The 25,975-nt window shown below is 40.8% G+C and overlaps 1 protein-coding gene across 5 annotated transcripts in view; it reads right to left on the bottom strand.

The window, feature by feature from the left end:
- The window catches only part of lrch1 (leucine-rich repeats and calponin homology (CH) domain containing 1), a 71,938-nt gene that overhangs the window by 19,509 nt on the left and 26,454 nt on the right, over nt 1–25,975 (bottom strand). For 2 of the 5 annotated variants that reach the window (XM_072397416.1, XM_072397413.1), the window contains exons 4-15: nt 25,806–25,911; nt 20,942–21,078; nt 20,559–20,689; nt 15,989–16,076; nt 14,988–15,093; nt 13,199–13,314; nt 10,913–10,983; nt 10,139–10,225; nt 9,318–9,395; nt 7,660–7,696; nt 4,280–4,352; nt 3,257–3,382 (exon numbers count right to left, since the gene is read on the bottom strand). In XM_072397416.1, coding sequence (XP_072253517.1) covers nt 3,257–3,382; nt 4,280–4,352; nt 7,660–7,696; nt 9,318–9,395; nt 10,139–10,225; nt 10,913–10,983; nt 13,199–13,314; nt 14,988–15,093; nt 15,989–16,076; nt 20,559–20,689; nt 20,942–21,078; nt 25,806–25,911 — 1,156 coding nt within the window. The remainder of the gene's footprint in view (nt 1–3,256; nt 3,383–4,279; nt 4,353–7,659; nt 7,697–9,317; nt 9,396–10,138; nt 10,226–10,912; nt 10,984–13,198; nt 13,315–14,987; nt 15,094–15,988; nt 16,077–20,558; nt 20,690–20,941; nt 21,079–25,805; nt 25,912–25,975) is intronic. The other 3 variants (XM_072397417.1, XM_072397415.1, XM_072397414.1) reach the window with 2 other exon arrangements.

The raw sequence follows: 25,975 nt of genomic DNA, 5'->3' as shown, positions 1-25,975 counted from the left end.
GACAAAGCAGAAAAAATAGATGTGGCCTGTGCTGCCCTCTAAACATACAAACTGCTATCACACACGTGCTGGGTTAAGTTAACGTGTCACAAGTCAGATTGATAATCTAGCTAAGAAGCATCAAATCACAGCTAGATTGAAGGATTCTGAGGAGAGAGTGCATGAAGCACACTTTGTGGAAACTGGTTCACTTGTAGCCAAGGCAGGATTTTACAAAACTCGATTTAGTAAATATAAAACGCAAGATTCCAATCAGTAGAAGTCTTGTGAACAAAATTGCTGCATATTGTCACCGAGCGGGATTGCCCCCGAGTCTCTGAACTGGAGATGAAATGGAGACAAACACTTTTTTTTTTACACTAAAGTGCTATTTTCTGTAGAATCAGCAATAGTTGGAAGGAACAGAATGGTCTATATAGGCAATGATGCACAGATATATCGGCCTATAATCTGCTGAATGCAGTTTGGTTTATCAGAGTGTGTACTCATTCAAAGGTGGGGCAATGAAGGGTGAAAAACTTCAAAAATGTTCCCTTATTTCATTCTTTTTGGAATGCATACTGCATTGAGTCTGTGCCATCAGAAGCAAAAACAAGCAGCATCAATTGTTATCTTTATCACCAGTATCTGTCTTGGCTCAGAATTTCACAGTCGTTGCATCCCAAATATAAAGAGCCCAACCAAAGGGGGGGTATTATTGCAGTGGATCAAGTAAAACACAGGAGGAGGTGGAGAACCTGCAGTGAATCAGCTCCACCCTAACCAAAGAGGACCAACCACACCCTGTGGTTTGCATCTTTATGGAGGGTTCTAACAGCAGCAGGATAATGAGCCCAAATGGTCTGAAGAACTACAACAGAAACCTCAGTGTTCTCTCCTTGTATGCTGTTAAGTTTAAATCTTAAAGTTCAAATAACTCGAATCATGTGTTAATGCCAAACAGTGCAAATTGTAGTCCTCTGAAGACCCTGCCTTTGCCTCTTTTCAGAATATTCACACACTCACTTCATCATCACACATTTGGGGGAGCCTCTCCATGTGTGTGTGTGAGACCACATCCAAACAGCGCAGAAACACACACACCAGAACTAACTTTTACCACATGCATCTGCTCGTCAGCAGTTACCACACACATGAAAACAGCTGGAGATGAAAGCAGATGTGGTGAGCTCCTCTTTGATCAGCGCCTGCTGCACTCACAGATAAGCGTGCACCAGTGAAGAGGCCAATCTAAAACACTCCGAAATGTGGCATGAGAGAGAAAACATGGCGAAATATGAAGAAAGTTGACAGTGAACTACAAATAAAATAGGACTTTCCTTGTTTCTTTGGGCGTCCACACCAACAGGAGGCGCAACTGAGTCACAGACAAACAAAAGTCAAGGCTAAATTTCCTCAAAACAAGAAATTAACATGAAAGTAAATCTGCAAAAACCCGCTAACATCTGGTTTTAGCCAGCAACAGTAATGGGTGCAATCAGCAGTGACATGGCAACTGAGGGGATATGTTAATTGTTCCTGAGTGTGCCCAAACATTTGCTTTTGCAGGAGTGGCCACGGCCCGAAATAAAAACATACACGCACCTTTACCGACGAAACAGTCTCACACGGAGCCTCTACAACTAACAGCGGTGTTAAGTCCAGTTGAAATTACTGAACTTATCTTCACAGATACTCATGCTGATCAGAAGCTGTGGTCCACCACAACCTAAACAATAACTGGTTACAATCCCTGGGATGACAACTGGAATGCCTGTTAATCCAGCATCAGTTACCAATGACATGCTACACATCTGGATCAACTGTCAGAGCAGCTGGTGTGCTGCTGAGAGCAGAATAAGTGCAAATCCATTAAAGGCCTGTCCAAGTTTCACATATATAATAAGACTGTTGTTGATTCTAAATCATCCTTCAATATTTCTTTCAAATATGTCTACATATCAGAATTATTTGTTAGGAATGTCATCATAATAAATACTGTTAAAGCAGTTTTATATGAATGTGTGAAATACAGAAGACCATGCTTTGTGTCATCGGTTAAAGGGGCATTACCACTATCTGCACATTCCTGAGTATGACACTACAAAGTCATGTTAAACATAGAGTGAGTGCTTCGTGTAAGCCTTCTCAAACTATTCCTCAAACTGTGTGTGACACACACTTAATGAAATCCCTCTAAATCTAATACACCTGTGTTTCCTCACTCTGAGCCCCTCCAGCAGCTTCATCCCTTCTTGTCTCCTCAACGTGCATCTAAGGGACGGAAAGTCTGCGTGAACGCTGGAGGGGAAATGATTTCCGGGTCACGAGAGGAGAGAGGATGTGAAGCAGCATAACTTAGCATAATGAAAACCACCCAAAGGCACCGTGTGTCCTCTGTTGAGAGAGATAGTGATCTAATAGATTTCTGGAAATTCTTTGCTTGCTTTAGAAAAACCTCCAAGAAATCTACATTGCTGCTTGTAACACCTGATTCGATCTCTACCATCTCCTTGGTATGTTTAGACGCCTGCATACAGCACAGAGCAGCTGCAGCCTGATACCAGGATTCACCATCAGGCCTGGTCTGCTCCATCGGGGCTCAACACTAAAACAGACCCGGCTGCATCTCTGATCACCAACTTAAACAACATCTGATGCGTCTATGGACACCTTTACAAAGCAACCGAAGACTGCTGAGACACTATTTTCATAACTGATTCATATTCTGTTCTTCATGCCTTTTAAGGAGCTCTGCTTTGATTAATGGACCACATTACTAAGCTCTTTTAAGATGGGATTGGCATGAATATCTGGTTACTGCCTCATTTCTGAGGAATCAGTATAATTTCCTTTGAACCACAGTCAGTGTGTACACACTGTTCTAGGGTTTTATAACACTTTAATGAATTCAAACTATAAAATCCTACTAGTCAGTGTGCTAATGTTACTGAAAAGACATTGACAGTTAGCATTTGCAGCTAGTATGTCCACCAAAAGAGTTTTCATTTTAACACCAGGTTAAAAGTTAAACTGCTGGTTTCAGCTGGATAGTGTGTAGACTCTTGTCATGTATGATAGAAAATGAGGAATGAGCTGAAGAGCAGGCCAGATAACAAGAAAACAAGAGAGCGAGACTTTCAAGACTTCTGGGACTTCCTAAAATAACGAAAACACAAAGAGAAACCAAGAGAAAACAATCCTGTGTGAAATCAGAGAGTAACAGCTCAGTCCAGATTTGTGTGAACTGGCCAAGTAGCAGAAAAATGTGGCTCACCGCGGCTGTGTATGTCTCCGTCGTCATGGCTACGATGTGTATCTGGAGTATGGAAGGGCGAGGCCTGTGGGAGGAGGGAAGGGTCTAGACAGGAAGTAGGGGGTGAGCACGGCAGTGACGGCGGGGCTACAACCAGGAGGTGGGAAGTGATCAGAGACGTAGAAAGGGGCGGCGAGGGCATGTGTGGTGCAGGAAGGTGGGAGTGGTACCAAGGACAAGGTCATTCCAGGAAAACACCCCGAAAACAAACCAACACCAAGATCACCGGGAGAGGTTTGGGGAAAATGAATCAATGACACAAGCATTGATTCGGAAGTTGAGGCAGGTCAGTTTCAGTGAGTTTGTGATTCAACACCAAAATCATGCAGGAGAAATGAAAGAAAGTGCCAGAAAAACCCAGAACAAATGAATAAATCAGGAGAGGTAAATATGAAAATGAGGAATAAAACAAGATGACGACACATAACACAAAAAAAATTAAGATTAGTGGCATTTCACAATACACATCACGTTGACATGCTGTTAGCGTCATGTTAGCTTCATTAGCAGTTAGCAACACACTTTTAACAGTTTGCAAACAAAAAATGGATGAGCCTGCAGTCTACGATCATTCTACCAATAAAGCAGGCAAACAGTGACCAGCAAGCTGCACGAAACACAACTGTAGCTTCTTTCTGCTAATTATGAATCTATTAAAGCAACAATGCATCCAAATCAGCCCGTTTTTTAGATGCACAGCCCAGTAATTCCACTTTGTGCGAGCCATGCTCTGCCCTTGTCCTCACAGCTCCTCAATATAACTTAAATACGTCACCCACTCACAAAAAAAAATATTCTGCTGCTTGAAGACTTTTAAAGAGGTCAGTTTGACTGAAGAAGTGTGATAACCAGCAGCTACAATCCACCAGAAATAGTGCCCAACATAATATTTAAGCATCCAGCGTATGAGATAAACCTGATGTCAAGAACACAATTTTACTCTCCCCTAGTCCATGTTCCTGATCCACCCTGTTTGCAACTCACCTGAACGTGGCTTCAGTCCGAATGGCGGGCTGGAGAAGGATGGAGTTCCACCACCCGGAGATCTGTCATCTCTCTGTGGCAACAGAAAAGGAAAAAGAAGAAGTGGTAAATCGTCAGTTTCTAATGAATTCACTGAAAATATTGTGGACTTTCTCTGGTTGTGCTTCGTATGGGAGCAGTTTAAGACGACACGCAGACTCATGATTGACACCACAGATAAAAAATGCACAGAAACACTGAACCTAAAGTTTTAACAGGAGCTCAGCGAACTAAGGTTGAGCTCGGAAAAATCTAACCTCATTAAACCTCATGTAGGCGGAGATGGATCGAACTAATTCAATGTCAACACTCTTAAAGGCACTTAAGCACTCTTGAGCAACTGAAAGGAAATGAACAAGTGTAGATTTTATGCAAAATGTTTAATCAATTAGAACAAAAACATCCTGACAGGGATTTCAGTTATGATCTCCACTTTTCCACTTGGTGTAATCATCTGATATGAAGCTGCATTTGTAACGTTCAACCAATAAAAATAAGCATAACACACTGCAGTCCCAATAGTATTAGACTGAAAAAACCACACGTGAAGGTGCTAAAGTGCAGAACTTAAAGGATATTCTGGTTTAAATTATTTTATTTCCAAGTCTGATGGAAAAAGAGCACTGGCGGCACTAAGAGAGGAGCATAAACTGATATAATAACACAGCTTGGACAAAAATAAGACATTACAAAAAGTATTTACTTCAGTAGATTATTGGCTTGCTGGCTTTGGGTTGTTTTACACATCTGGGCCTGAAATAATCTGGATGTGGTTACATTAACTCAGAATTAAGATCTAGCCAAATAAGACATCTAGCCAAGCTGTTGTAAAGTCCAGTTTACACACATCTAAAGCCTATGAATTCATCAGGACACATCTTTACACAAACAGAGATGTTAATAACAAAAAACACAACGCTGTGTGCTTTTAGAAGATGATGCACAACCACACATGGTCATTTTTCGAAATGTGGAGCAACTCTTTCAGTGGTGCAAACGACCAAAGAAAGTGCATAAAACTACAATATTTATGTGACACAAAGGAGAGACAAAGAGTCAAAAACCACAAGGTCAGCCCTGCAGATGAATCTTTATACACGCCGACATGCAGGACAGCAACTGTCAGTTCACCAGCCACCAGTTTCTACCAAGTAGGTAACTAACTAACTTTATTCAAATGAGTTAGTTACTTCTAAAGGATGCTGAGTGACTGGTGAAAGATTTATGGGGACGTAGTGAAAAGAAAACATGTTCCCACCCTGTTCACATGAGTAACAAGCTGCCGGATGAAATGTGGCACATGTGAAAAGCTCAGCCAGATAACACAGCAAACACACACACACACACACACACAACTCGGTTCACTGGGAAACACGACTGAGGGCAGCTCACTCTGATGAGACTACATCCAGAGGACCGCTGCTGCGTTTACCTTGACTGACATATGCCATTCATACTCCCGGCATGCAAGCTGGGCCTCAAACCTGGCCTTCTCTAGAATCATCTGTCTCTTCCTCTGGAACTCATAGCCACTCTCCTCCATGTGCTGCTACAGAACGCATCAAACATTTAGACTGAAAGTGGTTTCCACTCATTGCGTACTTACATTTCTAAGGACAAAGACAAACTACTCCACCACTACAGTTTAGTTCTGACATAAAGTCTTTATAATGTTGGAATGTGAGGAAAGATCCCATAATTCTAAGTTTAGTATCATGTAACCAAAGCTACAGTCCAGTTTTATAATATATGGTATAATGAGCCTGAGTTAGTAGGGTTTATTTATTTAGTTTACATCTAGTTCTGAATCAATGGGAGACCAAAATCACTGTATTTTGGAATGTGTCACATTAAACATTACATTGCTTCTCTTATAGAGATGTTCAGTTCAATTACGTACATCAGCTACTAGAAGCTACCACTTTAATATAGTCAAGCATTTCTTCTGTTTTCTTTATGTTTGATCATTCAACAAAATGATAGAGTTACAAAGCTTAAGTTGTGCTAAAAGCTAACTCTACCCTATTTACAGTCCTGAGCACAAGTCCTGAGCCACCCCTCATCTCTTCTGCCAGAAAAATGGAAAACGGGTGCAACAATTTACTGAAACGTGTAAAGAAACAAGGTATTCATGTCTAATGAGGTGTAAAACCAATTTTTGGTATGAGGACATCTTGGACAAGCTTTCTGTCATGTCTTTAAGTAGTCTTCAGGCATAGTTCTTCTTGAAGGACATCCCAAAGCTCTTCTTTGGATGTCGGCTGCCTTTTGTTCCGTTCTCTGTCAGATGATCCCACACTGCTTCAATAATGTTGAGGTCCGGGCTCTGGGGAGGATTCATCCCTCCATAAGACCTGTTGCCACTGATTTTCAGTCCACTTCTTGTGTCATTTGGCATAGCTCAGCCTTTTCTCCCCGTTTCCCTTCATTATGAATGGCTTCTTGACAGCCACCCTTCCATGGAGACCATTTCTGATGAGGCTGATGGATCAACTGAAGGTCCAGATGCATCTCTCAGGGCTTTGCTTGAACTTTCAAACGGCATCACTTTTAGATGCTGTTCATCTGCTGTGGATAGTTTTGGAAGTTTGACACTTCTTTGTCTGTCCTCCACTTGTCCAGTTTCCAGTCTTTGTGAGGACACCCTGCACACCATGCTGAGATATGCCAAGTTTTCAGCTAATAGCTCTTTTGGAATCCCCATTTCATGTCTCTCAAACTGTGTTATCTTTGGTATTTTTTGCAGACGTAACTAAAGAAATGGGAACAGATGATGTGTCTTTGTGACAGGCTGCTGGTAACAAAGTGCCAAAAGAAACTATTTAAAACTGGTTTTCTGCTAAGTTGTCCGTTACGTACAGACTCAACACTGGCTCATCCCTTTAGTTAGGTGCCCCTTTAGGCTGCTTGGAGGCAAAAGATAAAGAAATGAGGGGTGGGTCAACACTTCACACAGTCCTGTATGAAAGGAATAACTAAAGTGCCATGTGTAAGATTTATAAATATGCATGGATCTGTCTAAGATGCCCAAAACACAACAGCCTTTATTTTCACAATATCCCACGCTTATGAAAGCAAATCACATGGCATTTCCATTAACAGATCTGACACACTGGAAATATAACCAATGTGCAAACGGACAGCCAACGAATCCTAACAAAGCAGCGAGTTTACACCTGAAAAACAAGAAGTCTCCCCATATAAACGCCTCATCTGTGACTAAAGTTCAGTACAATGTAGCTTCTTTATTCACCGTCTCACTGCAAGTGTCAACTAATACAAATAAAGTAATGTATGTGGATGACAGTCTGCTGCTTTTTAGTGGGTTCAGCACACTGTACCTTTGGTGTTGTGGCGCCGTCATCGCTGTCCTGCCCACTGAAGGGAACAAAAGGAGAAGAAAAAGGAAAAATTATGGTCGACTTACACATTTTTACAACTCCACAAGCAACCATTTGTATCTAAAAACTACAATCTAGAGCACTCAGTCAACTTTTAATTAAAAAAGCCAAATCTTTTCAAGCCGTGCAACAAAAAGACAGTTCAGTGAGCTTGAAGTTACCTGGTGAAGCAGCAATACTTTAACTATCGATATGATGAGCACCAACTGAGAAATGATTATTGAGGAATGTTTGATTTGTGTTCTGATGGACAATCTCAACTTACTGGCAAATCAGAAAGAAGAGCAAGGAAGTCCTAAATAAAATATTTATTCTGTTTGTTTAGAGTTGAAAATATGCCGTGAAAAGACAACGTGTTGATAGGATTGGACTGTTAGAGTGAAAGTGTTACATTGCATCATGATTCGTTTTTATTCTTATAGCAGAGACTGAATATAAAAGACAGATGTAGTCAGATGACACTGAAACACAAAGCCACGTTTAAGAAGTGCCTTAAAGTGCAATACCACGGATGGCCATTAGGGGCTGGCTTTAATCTAGTTCAGGTTCACTGAGAAAGTGTCAATTTTCTCCAATGAAATACGCAGTCAACACATTTTTCTCAAGTCACTGTGGTGCCATAAGCAAGGTTCCCTCTTGATCCTTCCGCATGATTAGAAGCACAGCTGAGTCAAGCTACGGTTACAGCTCAGCTTCGCTATTTAATTAATGTAATTAATATACGTGCAAAGTATGTCCAACGTTGTGATGCTGCGAGTTTTGTGAGGAGAAACACATTCTGCAGCTACTAACTTTTTCTGTGGGAGATCATCGGTCATGTAAGTTCACCTGAATGGAGATTTTGTCTGATTAAAGACAGAGCAACGGTCTTCATATATGTCAATTAAAGCAACTTTATTGACAATTCAGCTATGTTAATATGTACTTAAGATGGGAACTTTGGAGCATGAGCAGAGTGCCACAACCCATTTGAATCTACATTAGCATATACATGCAGGAGAGAACTCAACCCGACCTCATTATCTGATAATCTGATAATAATTCACTCCAACTGACTTGATTTAAAAATGTTAAGACTATAAGATACATATTTCTGTTGAGTCATGTTTTAAGTATGTCCAACTTCACATCTGGCTCCAAAAAAATTTAAAAAAATAAATAAATAGTGACAGTTAAATACAGAACTCAGTGTTTCAAAACTGCTTTTTTTTTTTTTTTTTTATTGTGTTTCTGAAGGCCACAGATGCCACAGATGCCACGAATAAAACTAATAAATTATAATAAAAACTAACTCAGTGTCTCTCTCAGATGAGCTGAAAAAAAGAGGACCTTAAAAAGGCAAACTCACATAAAAACATCAAGAGACTGTGAGTCTGAGACTGAAGGACACAGGTTTCTCTTTTGTTTTCTTACATAAATATAACAAATAAATCTCTTTAAGTCTCTTTGGAGCCCATCTGAGTCAGGCTGACTGCACCAGTGTTTCCTGTCCAGATGTGGGAAACGGGGGGGTTGTTTTCATAATCAGGGTCATTTTATTGTCAGGCTAAAACTGTGTTTTTCATGTAAACACGCTTAAGAAATGTTAAAACACTCACTTGAATGACTCTTCCACTGTGACCATCTCCACTGGGTAGAGCTGGACTCCAGACAGATCATCCTGCTCCGTGTTCACTCTGATACATGAGATGTGACATAAAACAGCCGCTGTGTTTACATGTCTGCTGAGCATCAACTTACTTTATTAACTATTTTTTGCACTAAAGGAGTGTTTGGGCTTAGGGAGCCTTGCAGAACCTGGTATGGGCTCCTTTTTCTATGTTCAGAAGAGAATATATTTAGATTTCATACTGTCTTTAAGTCCTCATGGAGTCAAATTTTAGGTTTAAATGTTTGTTGGTCTTATATGATATAATAATTATATATAACACTTGTATACATAATTTCCCTTTGGGATAAATAAAGTATTTATTCATCTAATTTAATATAAAATAACCAGTATGGGGCCATTAAATGACAAAAATTCCAATTAGTATTTAGGAGCTGGCTATTTCCTGGAATAACAAAATGTTAATTACTGTTCCTGTACTTTGGGGCATGTACCTAATGTTCATCCAGTTTAAATCCAATTTAAATCCAAATTTCAGCAAAGCTGGTGCAGGATGGCGGGCGTGGCCTGATCAGGCCAGTGGAGCTGACCAATCAGAGCAGACGGGGCTTTTTTGGAAGGGTAGCATCACTAAGTTGTGTCTTTACAGAAAACGTACAAACACACAGAAGCAAATATCACTGTTCTGGTCATTTAATGGGTTTTAAAACAACAGTTGACTTAGTGGGGGGAAAATCCTAGAGAAATCAGCTTTTTGGCATCACGTTGACCCTGCTGTTGCGGTGTAGTACTCAGGTGTTGGTGACTCACCTGCTGGGGTCCTGCAGCAGCTCTACAGCCTCTTTCAGCTGATTAATCATGTCAATATGGAGCTCTGTACTCCCTGGAACCTTGGACCTATAACCACAAAGACACATGAATAAACACACAGAAATCCCTGTTGACGTGTACAGTAAACCACAGCACACAGAGCGATGACTGCCAACGATGAATACAAAACAGTAGATGCACTGTGACAGTGATGAAGCAGAACTGGAGAAGGATCTGGAAGTCATTAAGTCCCTGAAGTGTGATAGCAGGCTACAAATATGAAAAAGGTGATGTTTATAAGAGCTTTTGCTGATGTGATTAACTAAAATATCTTCTAAAAGCCCTCTATAATCATGATATCTTATCTAAACCGCTGACAGCAGCAGCTGTTTGTGTTGACGTCAACACAGGAGCTAAAGAGATATCTGAGGGATTCTGAAAGCGGTTGTAGATGGATGTTAGTCCAAATCAGCCCAAGCTCAGAGTGTTTCATACAAAGAGAAATCTGTAAGCCCCCAAAATATCGTAACAACTTTATACAAATAAAACCATGTCATGCAGAAATAAGTGTTACTACGGTAACTACGTAAAAAGATCTGCTGAGCAGCTGATCTCATGTTTAACAACCCCTTTACTTTTATAAACTTTACTAGTCTTTATGAAAAGTAACTGAAGCTGTCACTTGGATAAAAAGGAGAAAAAAAATGCCCTCTTATATTCAGGCATGAGACAGAAACACGTTCACAAATAAAATAAGAAATCTGCTGAACTTACCTTTGTTCACTTTGCCACTGTGAGTCTTCTTCTATCCTGAGGGGCTCGTTGAAGTCTGCTGCCGGCTGACCCTTAACCAAAAAAAAAACAAAACAAAACACATCAGCACCAGATGCAGCCGTCACATGACCCACAGCCTTGGTCAGCCATTGGCCCAGATTCAGAGACGTTACCACCAGCTCCTCTGTACAATAAGAACGCTGTGACAGTCTTTCTTCCTTTATCTGTTCCTTAAACACACATTTGATGCTGCTATTCAATGCAAAGCGATAAAGCAATTTATCTAAGATTTACACACCATCAATGACAGCAGAGCGCTTTTAAAACTAGCATCAAACACACAGAAAATCATTGATGTTGCTTTAATTCCTGAAATTAGACACTAAAGCCCTGAACTGTTTAACCAATGAGCTGAAATGGTCCCACGACCACTGACACAGATTCAATTTTCTCTAAATAAATCAGAATAAGATCTCATACGCTTCATTAAAGATCAGACATCTTACGTTTTGAATCCACAGAAGAGCTACAATCATTTATCCAGATTTCCAAAATAATAAGAAATATACTGATATATGTAATAAATATTCATTCAAATTTTATACTTTTGAATTTAATAACAATTATTCTTTGACAATAAGTGATTCATTCTAATTCAACTCAAGCAAATGCCCCTTTATGAATCTTTTATATCCTGCTTATTATAACTTGACGTACAGTTTTTATCATTATGAACTGAGTTACTGTAAATTGGTTCCTGAAGTTTTTAAGTGCAGTTAAACAAAAAGCTTTACAAACGTTATCATTCACGTGATCCAACAAGTTGAAAGTAACAAACCACTTAAACTGGGGCTCAAATTCATTCAGTGAACACAACTAAAATACCAGAAATAAGCAGTCCCTTCATGTTCTACGAATCTGTACTTACAGGAGGGCAAACGGGAAGCTTTTCCACACACTGCTGTACAACTGGAAGGTTTGTTTTTAACCTGCTCCAAGCTTCATCTTTACTGATTACACAATGCTGAAAACACTGAGAACTGCTGGGGGAAAAGGTGCATTTAGGTACCGAAAGCATGCATTTTAAATAACTCCTTCCAGTTCTACTCCACATCACCCGGCTCTGCAGCTCTTTGTTTTATGTGGAGTCCTTATTTGGTCACAGCTGAGTCTCCACCAGTGATACACAGGCTCAGTGTGACGTGAGAGTTATTGGGCCCGTTTTTCTATGATAAAAAAAGCCCATCCCTCAGCTGAATGACTGCTCATGAAAAACCCGTAACGCTCTTAATGTTTGGAACCACGAGGGACAGTCACAGGACAAAGCATCAATCAGCTATAGGGCGTAAAAAGCCTGCGATTCTTTTAGGAACACACACACACACACACAGTGGCTGTTTATACCGTAAAGAAACTGAAACCATTCTGACAGTCTTAATCGTTAGAGCTGGATTTCTCCAATATCAGAGCAGAGCAAAGCGTAAACACAGTCGGAGCAAACGGATCATTGGCTGATGAGCGGGACCAGATCAGCATATTCACAGATCACCATGCAATGAATGAGGAAAGGCTATTTCAAGGCCGTAAGAGCTGTTTTCATGGCAAAAACTGGAGAAATAATGTTTAACACCTGCTGAAGTGGGACTCGAACACATTCCAGGGAACATTTCACACATTCTGAGTAGCGATCTGACTGATTTGGCACACAAAACGTCACTTAAGGCTCAAAGTTCTCAGTACCTTGAAGAAAATGTACTTTTTTCACCTATCAGTCAGAAATTTGGGACAATGCGGGTGATGATATAAGCTATGACTGAGGCTCTGAAAAAGTTTAAAAACTTAAAATAACAATTCAAATCAATAAGTATACGTTTCAGGTCTTTGCCTCAAAACTTTAGTTTCCTTTTTTGTTGTTTAGCTTTCATTTTAGTCTCTACATCAAGCACTTTTCTCTGTTATACATGTGTTCGTGGACACACTGATATGTTCACAAGAAGAGTTATGGGATGAAAAATAGACCCTTAAAACTTCTACTGCCAGAAGTGAATTTGATTTACTTTGACTGAAATACAAAGCGCTATTTTAGGCTACAGTTAAACAGAATCTAGACTTACGCAACCTAAATGAAAAGCAGTGAAACTAAAGCAGCAGAGTGAACGTAACAGCTTTACATAACTTCCATCTAAGTGCAGCGTTAGTCATGAGGCAAACCATTTACTGCATCAAACTCTGACAGTCCCTGAGTGGAACACTCGGAGAGAAGTGCTCTGCAGTGTGAGGTCTTGCCTTGATGTAGTCGATGAAGCGAGAGCTGAGAGTCGAGTCCCTGTAGCTGAACTGCTCTTTCAGGGCTTCCGTAGGGCTCTCCTCTATCAGACGCACCGAGTCAGAGTTTGGGTCCGCTGAAATGGAGGAAACACGATCGTGAGAGCATTGAACCAACATGTCCACGTCTTGTTTTACAGCTCATAAGAGGGCCTTAATTTAAATTAAAACAAAACAAAACACATCAGCACCAGATGCTGAAGTTCAAATTTCCCATATTTAAGAAAATATGGTATGATGTAGCTTTGCAAACACACTGAACAAAAGTGAACTCACTCGAAATGGACTCGTGTTTATGTCCATAAACTCAACATAAAAACAAACAGACCTATTAAACATAAGAGAAAAAAGACAACCTTTTATTTTGTTGTGAAATACGAGATGGATATTTCAGCACACATAATTGATTAAACGTTAATAAAACAATTGTGTTTCAGTGACACTAAGCTAAGGTTTTTGATTAGCCACATTAAGACAGATCCTGGTCTGATGTTGTACTATAACAAACAACATCTCCATGAAGCCACTAACAACCAGCTCATCCCAGTGCTGTGCATGAGAACTCATCGTCTGATGGCCATCAGCCTTTAAATCGACATACAAGATGTTTTATCATTATTTAAACATTCAATCTTTCAGTAAATCCTAGTGGCGAATCAGCCAGTTAGTGTTAATACATTTAAATTAAGCTTTGCCAACATTGTTAACAAATTGTTGTAAAATAAAGATGATCAAGAGAGCCCTCTTTTAACTCAGCCCAGCTTCTTAAATGTGTCCCTCCATCAGCTTTAACCTAATTAAGGCTGATTGAGGTCTATTTAAACGGTGTGTCTGGGGAGCTGCTGCTCTTCCCTATTAGAGCCCAACATCCCAGATCTGTTCAGAGCTGATGCTGAGCTCAACATCCTGACTACTGTCAGCCAGTAGCGATGGACTAGAACACACGTCCCCACAGTGACCACGTAAACCTGTTCATGGATAATACAGGAACACACGTGTTAAAACTGTACGTTAACATGCATCAGAGATGAGTCGGTGTGAGGTCTCAATAGAATCTACTTAATACATGTAAAATCTGATTAAAGCTCTGAGCAGTGCACAACGAAGGCAAAGCCGCAGAACCAATGTGTGTCACATAGACGCGGCGTTCGCACTAACTGACAGGTTTGTCCACACCTACCTGTGCATGTCGTCTCACATCTACACACATAGGACAGATCAACACATTACACCTCATCACTTCCTGCGCTGTGAAAAACAACATCCCGTTTGTGACTTAAAAAGACTAAAAAAGAAGAATTTACTGTTGGAGAACAGGTTAAATGTGCTGTACCGTAAATCACCATGGCAACCCCATGCCTTCTGTTCATCTATAACAAAGTAAGAGCTGGATGAAATACATTTAATTAAAACTTGTTCTGCGTGTTGAGAAAGAGCAGGTCGTGTCATTATCCCTTTTATTTAACTGCCACCATCACTGCTTTTTTATTAAGCTTCCACAAGTTAAATACCTGCTGCAGCGCAGGGTTGCTGCAGCAGAAGAATCCCTCCGAGCGTGTTGGCACAGCAAAGGTAAGTGCACGGATTGTTCATAGCTTGAGAGGATGTGGTGATCGTTAAAGCACACAAAGGTATAAGTTTAGATGTTCTCCATCTGTAAGGGATTCTGCATGTCTGTTGGCTGAAATATTTAATATCGTCTAACGCCGCTTCATGCAGCCTGCGTGTGTCAGAGCGTGGAAGTGTGTACCTGTCAGGGAGCTGATGTGTTCACTGGAGTCGTCTTTGCTGATTCCTTCCTCCTCCGTGATGTTGCTCATCGGCACATTGAGGCTCAGACTGTCTTCATCTGACGGCTACAATAAATAGCAACAACAAGCAGCTTTAAAACTTGACTCACAAATAAGTGATGGACGTTAAAGGTTGTGAACATCCACTGTAAAACTGAATTTCAGTTTTGGATTCAGAGAACTCTGACACTCAATCAGATATTTCACATCTGTTTTTATTAATCGGATCGAATGTGTACAGGAAACAGCCAAAGCTTTAAAGTTTTCTTTTTTTAAATCTCACTTCAGGTTACCTGATAAAACGTGAACCTGAACGTTTAGCTTTAAAACGTCACATCTTTTCACTCAACTCAGTATTGATAAATGTTTATAAGGCTGCAATCAACAACTGTTGCTCTTAATTACAAGTTAATAAAATTAAAAGAAATCCCAGTCAGAATTCCCCGTCTGCACAAAGGTCTATTTGATTATTTGAAGAACAACCAGAATTTTGTCTGTGTTCTTTAAAATTATACATTTTTAATTAATTATACAAATTGTCAATATACATATATTACAACCAAATATCACAGGTAAAACTTTAAACTCAATAGTTCTAAATGTGCTGGTTACAGAAACAGTTAAACATTCGATGATAAAACTGGAATCAGTAGCTCAAACACAATCAAGAACGATTAAAAAGAAACATCTTTCAGAAAAAGCTCGACGGTGAGCGACTTAAAAAAAGTCAAACTCAGATGGTTACCATCGACCAACTGAGTACAGACGATCGCCTCACATACGAAAGATGAAAATAGAATAAGGACAAAAGGATCTGTCTGTGATCTGACCAGAAATGAAGAGGATTCAAACTGGACATAAAGACAACAGAAAGTATTAGACTCAATTTATCAGCCTGTAAATAAACACACAGAAAGATGTAGGACACACACACACACGCACACACACACACTGTCGGTACCTCAGTAGCCGACAGTCTCTTGTCTCCGTTGTCGCTGCCGACTCCTGAGTCGCTGTCCTGCTTCTTCTGCTGCTCCATGTCCTCCACACTGCAGACAGATCACACAGGTGACACACCTGACACACACACTGAAGGCATGTGTGTGCACGACTGAAACTGAAGGAGACAGTCTAACCCCCCCGCCCTCCACTCGCTGCTCACATCACATCGCTGCTGGAAATCCTGGCTTCCTGCTCTGATCTGATTCTAAACTGCTCACCTTTCTGAACGGACCAACAAACACTGAAGCAGGCTGACTTCAGCAGGTTCAACAAAAACGACTTTCAGTCTCCCTGCAATTTCTTTTTCACCGTCATACGTGGCAAAAAATGATAAAATTTAAAAAACGAGCTTAAAATAAAGAGAAAAAAAGCTTTTTGGGCAACTTTTACTGCATTTTACTGTTTACGCAACCAAACTTAAATAATAATTCGTGCTGGAAAGAACACACGATCTTTAACACTCTTCCTTCATTCAGGTTGACAGCAAACTGAGCCTCACTACATTTTACTCTTATCTCGTTTACTTTTAAGGTCATTGTGTTTAATGAGGTTTTAAAAATGGAATCCATCAGCTCTCTGCCTCCTCTGGACAGAGAGAGAGAACAACCACGCCTCCCAGACTACATCATTCAAAGACTAGCTTGGCATAACAGTTCACATTAATAAGAAACCCTACCGAAGTGACCTGAACATGTGGCAGGCAGGCGTGAAGAGCTGAATAAAGTGTGATGTAAAAGAAAAAAGAGAAAGACAAACTCAGAAGGGAGACAAAGTGGGAAAAAGTAAAGCGTGTGGACCAGATAAAAGTGGACAAAGAAAGAAGCTGGTGTGGAGACAAACCATGCAGAAGAAAAGAAAAGCTTCTCTGTGAGGCTGCAACGTTCATCGTTTACTTCATGTCTAAGTTAGAAAAGTTAAGTCCTGAAATTTGCTTCTATTCTTAATCATTTGTGGCGTATGAAACCTAGAACAGCCTAATGAGTGTTTTCTTAGTCTAACGTCACTGCTAGGAGTTCCTGAAGGCTTCTGTAAGTCATTTCGCATCCATACTGACTTCCGGATTTTGAGGAATAACTTTTCCCCGATAGTGATATGAAACACGGTCGATATACTTTTCGATATATGTAATGTATCGAAAAGTGTATCAACAATTCGTCCATCTTTTGACAGACAATATGAATAGCCAATGACAATGAGAGCTGCGCCGCGCTGAACCAATCACGTGGCTGGAATAAAGCCATGCCAGCGGTTAGCCGTGGTGCGTTTGTGCTGCTGCAGCCGTACAAAAAAAGAAAACGAGCGCGCCCTCAGAATAAACGGAAGACACAGCCCGAGGCGTATTTTGTTTTTTTTTAAGTCCGACAGGAAACAGGAGTGTTCACTGCAAATTATGTCGAACGCATGTTCCGACAAAGACAGGGAATACCGCTAATCTTTTTAATCACCTGAAGCAGCGCCAGCCGTTTGAGCACGGAGAATGCAAACTTTTTTTTGATTAGCTGACCGGTCAGATATAGGATTTTAATTTAAAATGTTCGGTATTTATCTGAAACTGTTGTATAACGTCACATGTCACGTTCAACTTTGACAGAAAATAAATATTTCATTAAAAATTAACCTTCTGATATCTTCAAATCTCACTTAACATTTAAAATTCACAAAATAGTGATTTGTTTTATATCGTGATATATATCGATATCGACTGATATTAAAAAAATATCGTGTATCGCCCTGTCTGGCATTACATGGTTTATTTATTCAATTTTGTCTCCAGGCTTTTTGTGTGTTAATAATCTTCTCTCTGCTCTAGATGTAAGGCCTCAGTGCTGCTCTATATTTGTACTATATGTGCTCTGTTTCTGGGTCACTGCTTCATCCTCGCGTTCTAATTTCTTGCGTCTCCTAAGCAGAGTGTATGTATGGCTCCCAGCCTTTTTTATCTAGTTACCAAAAATGAAAACAACACAAAGAGAAGGACAACGGATGATGGAAAGAAGGGGGGTGGGGGGGTGAGAATAAGGAAAAGAATGAGAGCTTTTAAAGAGTGTGACTGCATTTTCTACACAGGAATAGAAACATTTTTTCCTGCCCACATATTGGAAGGGTTTCATGTGGGCGGACACTTCAGAGTTTAAGATCCTCTGAGATCTGGACTCAGTTGAGCCTGAGAGACGAGGAACACGAGGCAGCAAGGTTTTCATTTCTCCAGCTTACAACTGACCTCCATTTGTTTCGTTTTGAGCTCGTTCTGCCATTTAAAAAAAACCGCTGCCTTCTTAACCATCGAATCATTACTGTGTACATCGCACCGCTTTGATTGAAAGGAAAATATCTCAATAACTGGTGAGATAATAACACTTGTTTAAGTCCAGAATACGGTCTATTACTCCATTGAACAATTAACTAAAAGGTTTATATCTAAATCCTTTTTAAAACAGTATGATTCCCATCATTTTGAATAGTTCTCGGTAAAATTACGCTCTGTTCCATCTTGAAAACAGAGCCAAACTTACTCAATGTTTTGCTTTACCTGCTTCATTGAGTGGAATTAAAAAACGATTTTATATTCTAAATGTTTTTGTGGAACATCTGTGGACTGCTTAAATATGGATATGTTGCCATATTACTCAATAAAAAAAACTGCTATGCATTCCAAAGAAGATGAATTAGAATTTTGCTTTGAAAATAAAATAAATGATCGATTGATTAGCAAAGAATCTCCTTACCCATTAAGTTTACTTCTGACAACTGTGTTGATGCTGTGTTTTAAAACTGGGTGAACAAAGACCAGCTGATGTTGTATGTGGTAACCGCAGCACAAATAACAAATGACCTCCAGGAAAAAGTATACAAATCAAAGTGCAACACAGTTGCAGCTGGTAGATATTCTGTAATATGTCCATATTGGAGGAGCAAGTCTCTCCAAAGTCTGCAGGAATCAGGAACAAACAAGCAGAGTCTACTGAGAAAAGGGTATCTGAGTAAATGTGATAGAGCCTCAAAGGTCCCAGACAGTTCACTCGCAGGTCGAGCTGAGCTGGGGAAACGGGTTTGGAGCAGAGGCATTTAGCAGTGTCAGCAGTGAGCGCCTATAGCTGCAGTAACTTGTAAGAGGCACTCATATGATTTGAGGCTGATATTTGTTGAGCTGTACCGTGTGAGCTTGAAACTCTTTTAAGGTTGAAAACATAGACACAGACAGGCCTTTAACAAATGTAACTATTTCCTTATATGTTAGTCTTAAAAATGACGATTTAGTGTCAAAAAGTTCTGAATAAGTGTGATGTATAGCGTCTTTGCCTAGCTGTAACTAGTTTGTTCCTCCTCTCTTCTATCTCCATTTGCTTTAGTTTTGTTTTCTCTATGTTGTTTGAGACTGTGCAGCTCTCCTAACCCTCCATTTCAACAACGCTTCCCTTGTTTCCACGTTTATCCTCCTACGTTCTCCCCGTGTCTACTTGCCTCCGTCTCTTTCCATCATTCAGCTGGATTTACTCTTTCTAATCTCTGGTGTTTTTGTCTTCTTCCTTTATCACTCCTACTCTCTGCTGATCACGCCTGTTCCTGATTCTTTCTTTTATTAATCACAAATAAAATCTCATGCAGCAACGACTGCACTTTGGCCTCAGTTTTAAGTGACGGCAGACAGACTGTAAAAGTGACCCATCAGGGAGTCTGAGAACAGATCAGTTTCAGCTGACTAATGGATGATTTGGCTCCAAACTGAGGAGCTGAGCATTGTAGATCACATACAGCCATTTTTGTTCCAGCAGACAACTTCTATCCCACCACAAAGTGAAACACTGTCAAAACCAAACGAGCTAAACAAGCTTTGAGATGATGAAATATGCTTTTGGCTGACATTTTGGACGTTCTCGTCTCAGAACAACAAGTGAAATTTATTGATTTATTGAGATTTCCTGTTATATTGTTTGAATACTTGAAGCAAGCACACTTGTTAATTTTCAAAGATCACATTAAGTAAATAAGGCTCTATTTGTGCTGTAAACAATTTCTAACAGGGCGTCACAACAGCTTCGAGGGAAGATGAAACAGTCTGACAGCACTGAGTGGTCGTCTTTGCACGCATTTACTCAGCACTGATTTTTAACACCAATTTACTTGGCATCTGAACACGACAAGAAATAAGCCTGTTTTTTTCTAATGATGACACAAATTTACAGGAATCAGAAGTGTTGGACATCTACATTTCCAGCCTTAAGGAGGTGAAACCCATCTCCGACAGCACCACACACCTTTCAGAGATGGCCTTCAGTACGCTTGTATGAATAAAAAAACATCCCATCTGACACCTCGTCCCTGGCCACAGACATTCACCTCTAAAGATACTGTTAGGTTTTTAACGAAGGAGAAAGTGTGACTGATCTAAACAAAGTTTTGAGACTATTCTTTGTGTTTGTACGCATGTAAGCATGAAGAGAGCCTGCAGGACTGCACTTCAGAACAAGATGCAGATGAAATGTGAGACCTGGCTGACACTGAGCGATGCGGTTACTACGGTGACTTACCTGCCAGTGGTGGGTCGTGATAGGCTGAGTCGCTCCATGACGGGCAGGTAGAGAGAGTCGGGCATCTTCTCGCTGCGACACGCCTCGATGCTCAGATACTTGAATATGTGAACTTTGCCCTTTATGCAGATCTGAAGGAAGAAAGCACAAAAATCTGATCAAATCAGATCAAAACCGTCTCAACCTACATCCCCTGACTGCGGGGTCACTGAACTCTTGTGTTCTCTCAAGCCTTCAATTCTTCATACGGTGACACATTAGTATTTGACAGATACAACACTAGGCAAAGGTTCTTAACACTTATTCTATTTTAAAACATATTCAGACCTTCAATGGGTTTTAGTTTTACTCATCTGAGTGTAAACTGTTTAAAGAAGACAAACCTGTGCAGGTGGACTCTGCAGTGGGTTGTTCTCTAACTGAAGCGCCTGGAGCTGCTTCATTTTTCTATAACACACGGGGATGGTGGACACCTTGTTACAGGAGAAATCGAACTTCACCAGAGGAAGGTCAGCCAGGTCTGCAGGAGGACAAAGGCACACAGAAACAAAGGTGTTTTTATGTTTCTATCTTATTCTGCCTGTATGATTTACAGTAGTTGAGTAGATTCCAAGTGTGAAAAGCAGGTGTCGTGTTATGGAGGTCCTGCAGACTACAGCCTGGTCAACAGACAATAACACCATCCACAGACGCCATCAACTTTTTCAGGGGGCACTCAGATCCTCCACTGGCACATCCATGAGAGGAACGGTAGTGTGGTGGAAGCTTATCTCTGGCATAAAATACGTTCATCTACTCTCCGATAACAGTAGATGAGTTCCAGGAAGTTCCAGGAAGCAGTTTTACAACCCAAACAGTCCTCAGCCAGAGGGCAGTAGGAAAGCATGTTCAGTTTGCTTTTAGTTTATGGCTGACAACATTCAGGATGGAGCAGCCAGAAAGCTGACAAAGTCCAGGCTTTGTTGTTCGATTTTCAGAGGACCACTTTGAGAGGAAATTTGAAACACAACTGGACCAATTTGTTTGATCTTCCTGGAGCTTTACTCCTGCTGTGGAAGCGTAAATAACAAAGTCCTGGATGAACCTTTACTCAGAAGGCTCCTTGACATCTTTGGAGCTTTTGGGAGTTAATGTGTCTGGAACTGCTGATGGAAAAACAGTTTTTGGATAACTTGCTACGGTTCATCTGTGGAGTCAGACAGTCTCATTGTCCTTTGTCTCATCATGTAACGTCTCTCTAGCTGAGAGAACTGACTGACTACTCATCTGTTCTGAGAAGACGCCTCACCTGAACTTACTTTGAACCTTTGTACGTGTTCAACAGAGTTATTTCAAAGATTCACATAGATTTAGCACTTTATTACTACTTTACTGAAGCTTGAATGTTGTTCCTACTGAGTTGTAAGTTGGTAAAGAAGTAAATGTAAACTAAATGTAAATCCAGCTGACTTCATAATGTAAAGGCTCCTTCATTTCTGTGGCTGAAGACGGTTCTTTGACTTTGGCTGTATGGTGTATCCTGCAGCAGAATACAAATGTCACTTCTCACATGCCTCCATCACGCTACTGATGCCAAAGAGAATAGTGCCTTTTCCATAAAACGCTGGAATAAAAACTGAGGTCTAAAGCTGTTCATACTGTCCAAGGAGCTGTCGGAGGATGTGCAGACATGTTGTTGTACAGCGATGATTCGTAACAACCAATAAGAGGCTGATGAAAACAACAATATGTGTAGTAAAAACCACACAGACTTAAAACATGCACGGCACAAACCACCAACACGTTTCCCACCAGTCAGAACAATGAAGCTGTTGTTATAATCCGAGGTTTGTAATCGACAGCCGAGTTTCTCACAGCTTCTGTTCACCTGAACCTCTTTCCCCGTTACAATTCACCAGGCAACACTGGAACATCTCCATACAGTTACTGACTGATCAGATGCCTGAATGCAGCCAATTAATAACCAAAATGAAGGTTTCTGTTTATTAGCTGTACAGCAGACAAGTGAGAAACTGTTTGTGATGATTTGTATGTATCAGCCAGTTGGGTTTGAGAACTGCTGTTACTATTTTGGAGCATTTTCTAAGGTAAAGAACAAACGAACAGAGTAATGCCTGGATGGTGATTTTTGTCTTTAATCCGTCCTCCTTTAATGCTGTAAAGCACAGCCTGATTTTCATTTTTTATGGCACTCTATTTAGAACTGCTGGATGAGCGGGTGTGTTTGCATGATTTATTCAACACTCAGCTCCTCAGACTGGTGTGTAGGTTTGTGGGCAGAAACCATTTGAGGCTGTAGGCTGCTAATGATGCGAGGCTACAGAGCCCATCATCTCTGACAAAGTAATCATTACAGACTTCTCCTGGCAGCTACTCTGTATTAAAACCACATGCAGGGGATGATAATATTGGCCAAACAGCCATGATGGAGAGGACAGTGACACCAGAATGAATTCTTTTGGTTACTCGTGGATAAAAATATCATCAAGATTATATAACATCACAAATCCTGTTGCTATGAGGTCAGTTGAGACAAACGTTTGGTTAAATATGAAAGACTTCTGCCGAAGAAGCAGAGAAATAGTAACTTTACCTTGAACGAGTCAGGCTGAAACAGTCAACAATGACAGCAGTGAAGAAGATTCATCTCTGGGCTTCTTGTGTTTTCTGCCACAAACCAAAACATCTAAGTGCCTTGATGACAGTTCTAGCCTTAAGGAAACATTTTCCTGGGCTTCTGAAGTTCTGATCTTTAGATTCGAGTCTGCCAGGAGGCCTTTGACGCCCTGAGCTTGGCCGACGCTAAAACAGTGCTGGTGGTCTTATCTCAGGGAGTCTCCGGAGCGGCAATGAATCCAGCGCAAACTCAACAGATATTAAATCAAAAACAACATCTCTCCCAATGTGAGGGCTGCCGTCCAGTCTGCAAAGTGCACGTCTTCCTGTGGCATCAAGTTCAAAGCTCATCAGTTAGCGCGGGAGAGGGTCGTAATACTGAGTGCAAGCTTGTGCCAAGTTTGGCAAATACAGCGGTGGAATCCAAACAGAACTGAGGAGCAAGGGTAGAGCCGGATGATTCTTCCAGTCAACAGCCTGGAATCATTCATCATTCTGATCGACTGTCTGCAAGCCTGCCCAAGCCCGTGTTCTGTGTTCTGTTTACCATGGACCCACTGCCACGTTGGACAACTGACAACAAAGACAGGAAGGCTTCATGCTTCTGACTCTGTCAACGACCTGCTTGATTTCTGTGCAGTCTTCCACTTTCTATATTTTCCTTTAAAGTGAAAAGGAGCATAAAAAACGAGAGGCCGCTAATTCATTTACCAGGAAATGAAAAGTAAGAAGTCAAGTATCCAGAAAAGAAAACAGATGGGCCTGCACCAGTTCTCTGATTGTTAGAAACACTCATTTCATATGTGTTGCATTCTGTCGGCGCTGGAAGAACAATGGTGATACAGCAGGTGTTGGCCAGAAGTTTTAGAAAAGGGAAAACTCCTCGAACCTCGTGTTGTGTTTTCTCAGTGTTAGGAATTCAGTCACAAAACGGCACAAAACGTTATCCCATGATGGTTCTGGAAGTTCGGTGGCAACTTGTAGGCTGCGCACCGTTTACTGCAGGTGGAGGTTGATGGTGCAACGTGAGGTCCAGCCCTTCAAACAAAGAGGGGCTGCACAGTGCAGGCAACACGTGTTCTTAATACTTGAACATTGCACAAAAGCTCTACAAGAATTAAGTTTGTTGCCACGAGCCAATAAAAAATATTTCTCTACAGCTTATGAGGATGATCTCTGGCTCAGGGCCTGACTGTGAGGCTGAGGAGCTTTAAAAGGTTCAGATGTTCCTTTTTTTCTCTCTCCAAATATCCTTTGATCATCTTTTATGTTCCACTGTGACATATTGATCTTATGATCAAACGTGGAGCTGCAACAACTGGCTGTTTGACATAATTCATTCAACGGCTTTTTAAAAAAAAAAAAATAAAATTTGTTAAGTTTTATTTTTTATATTTTGGGGGAAACGTGATGACTGTACATAGAGGATGGTCATACTCACTGAGGCTAAATGTGAAGCCAACAGATGAAGGTCTTCAAAGACATTACAAGTGACTCTACATTGTCCCTAGGAGTGAGTGTGAGTGTGGATTTTGTCTCCGTGTGGCCCTGTGATGGACTGGCGACCTGTCCACGGTGTACTCTGCCTCTCGCCCAATGACAGCTGGGATAGGCTCCACCCCCACTGCGACCCGGAACTGGATTGAGCGGGTATAGGAAATGGATGGATGAATGGATGGAATTACACATGATGATGGCCACTGACTGACTCAAATAAGGCTTCCGTACGTTACTGGCTGACATTTGAGGAAATCCGCTTTGTTGCTATTTTCTGAGACAGTATGAACAACATGTCAAATTATCAGACAGATTACTGAACGATGATAGCTCTTTTTTGCACCTAATCAAATAAACACAAAAGAGCCAAATCTAAACTCTCATTACACTGGATCCTCAGCAGACCTTGGTATGATGTACCACATCCAGGGAGAACAATTCTCATAAACTCTCGGGACTCATTATTTCCAGCTGGTCTGGGACTGTAGCTGGCAGCCCTACATGCACAGGCCTGCCTCTCTCAGTCCCAGCAGACCAGCACCCTGACAGTCAGTCAGTGGGTAAAATCTCTTGAGATGAGCTCCAGACAGTTGAGGTCGTCACTCATCTCTGCATCAACAACTGATCTCAGACTCGTGAGGAATAGAGGTCACTCTGAGGGTGACACAAAGGGTTAGGTATATTTTGGGGTACTGGGATGGGTGTGATAGTGCACACAGAGGACAATGTGGTCTAAAACCGGCATCCTCATCCTGCATACAGCACACAATACAGAGGACATCGCTCCATTTCAGGCTTTAATTGCAGTTCAAACTTGACATTTCTGCACCCAATAAAAGTAATGATAGTTTCTAAAACAGGCAATAACCATCTGCAATGTTCAAACATAAGGTGAATCCACAAAGGACTGATTATAAGGTTTTCTGTTTAGAGAAAACAATAACGATCACTTGGTCGAAATTACATGCTTAAAGAAAAAGTTCCAAACCGAATCACAACATCTATTTGGACAAACCTGAAAACATGTGGAGTCTAAAATCAAAAAAAAAAATCAGCTGGTTCAGACAAAGAACAAACTGCATCATCAGAGCTAAACTTAATCCCTTAAAGAACATTTTCATCACACAAACTCACCTTCTGGCAGGACGCAGAGAAGATTTCTGCGTACGTTTAGTTCACGCAAAGCTTTGAGTCTGCCGATGTGACGCGGGAGGGCTGTGATCTCATTGCAGCTGATGTCCTGCAGAGAGCAAAACACAGATTCAGGTGAGAGGCTTTTTAAAGGCAAGGGAGGACCAGATGTT

Source organism: Leuresthes tenuis, unplaced genomic scaffold (genome assembly GCF_036924035.1).
Source record: "Leuresthes tenuis unplaced genomic scaffold, fLeuTen1.0.hap1 SCAF_12, whole genome shotgun sequence".
In the NCBI taxonomy this organism is placed as follows: Eukaryota; Metazoa; Chordata; class Actinopteri; order Atheriniformes; family Atherinopsidae; genus Leuresthes; species Leuresthes tenuis.
This window is presented reverse-complemented; position numbering and strand designations above follow the sequence as displayed.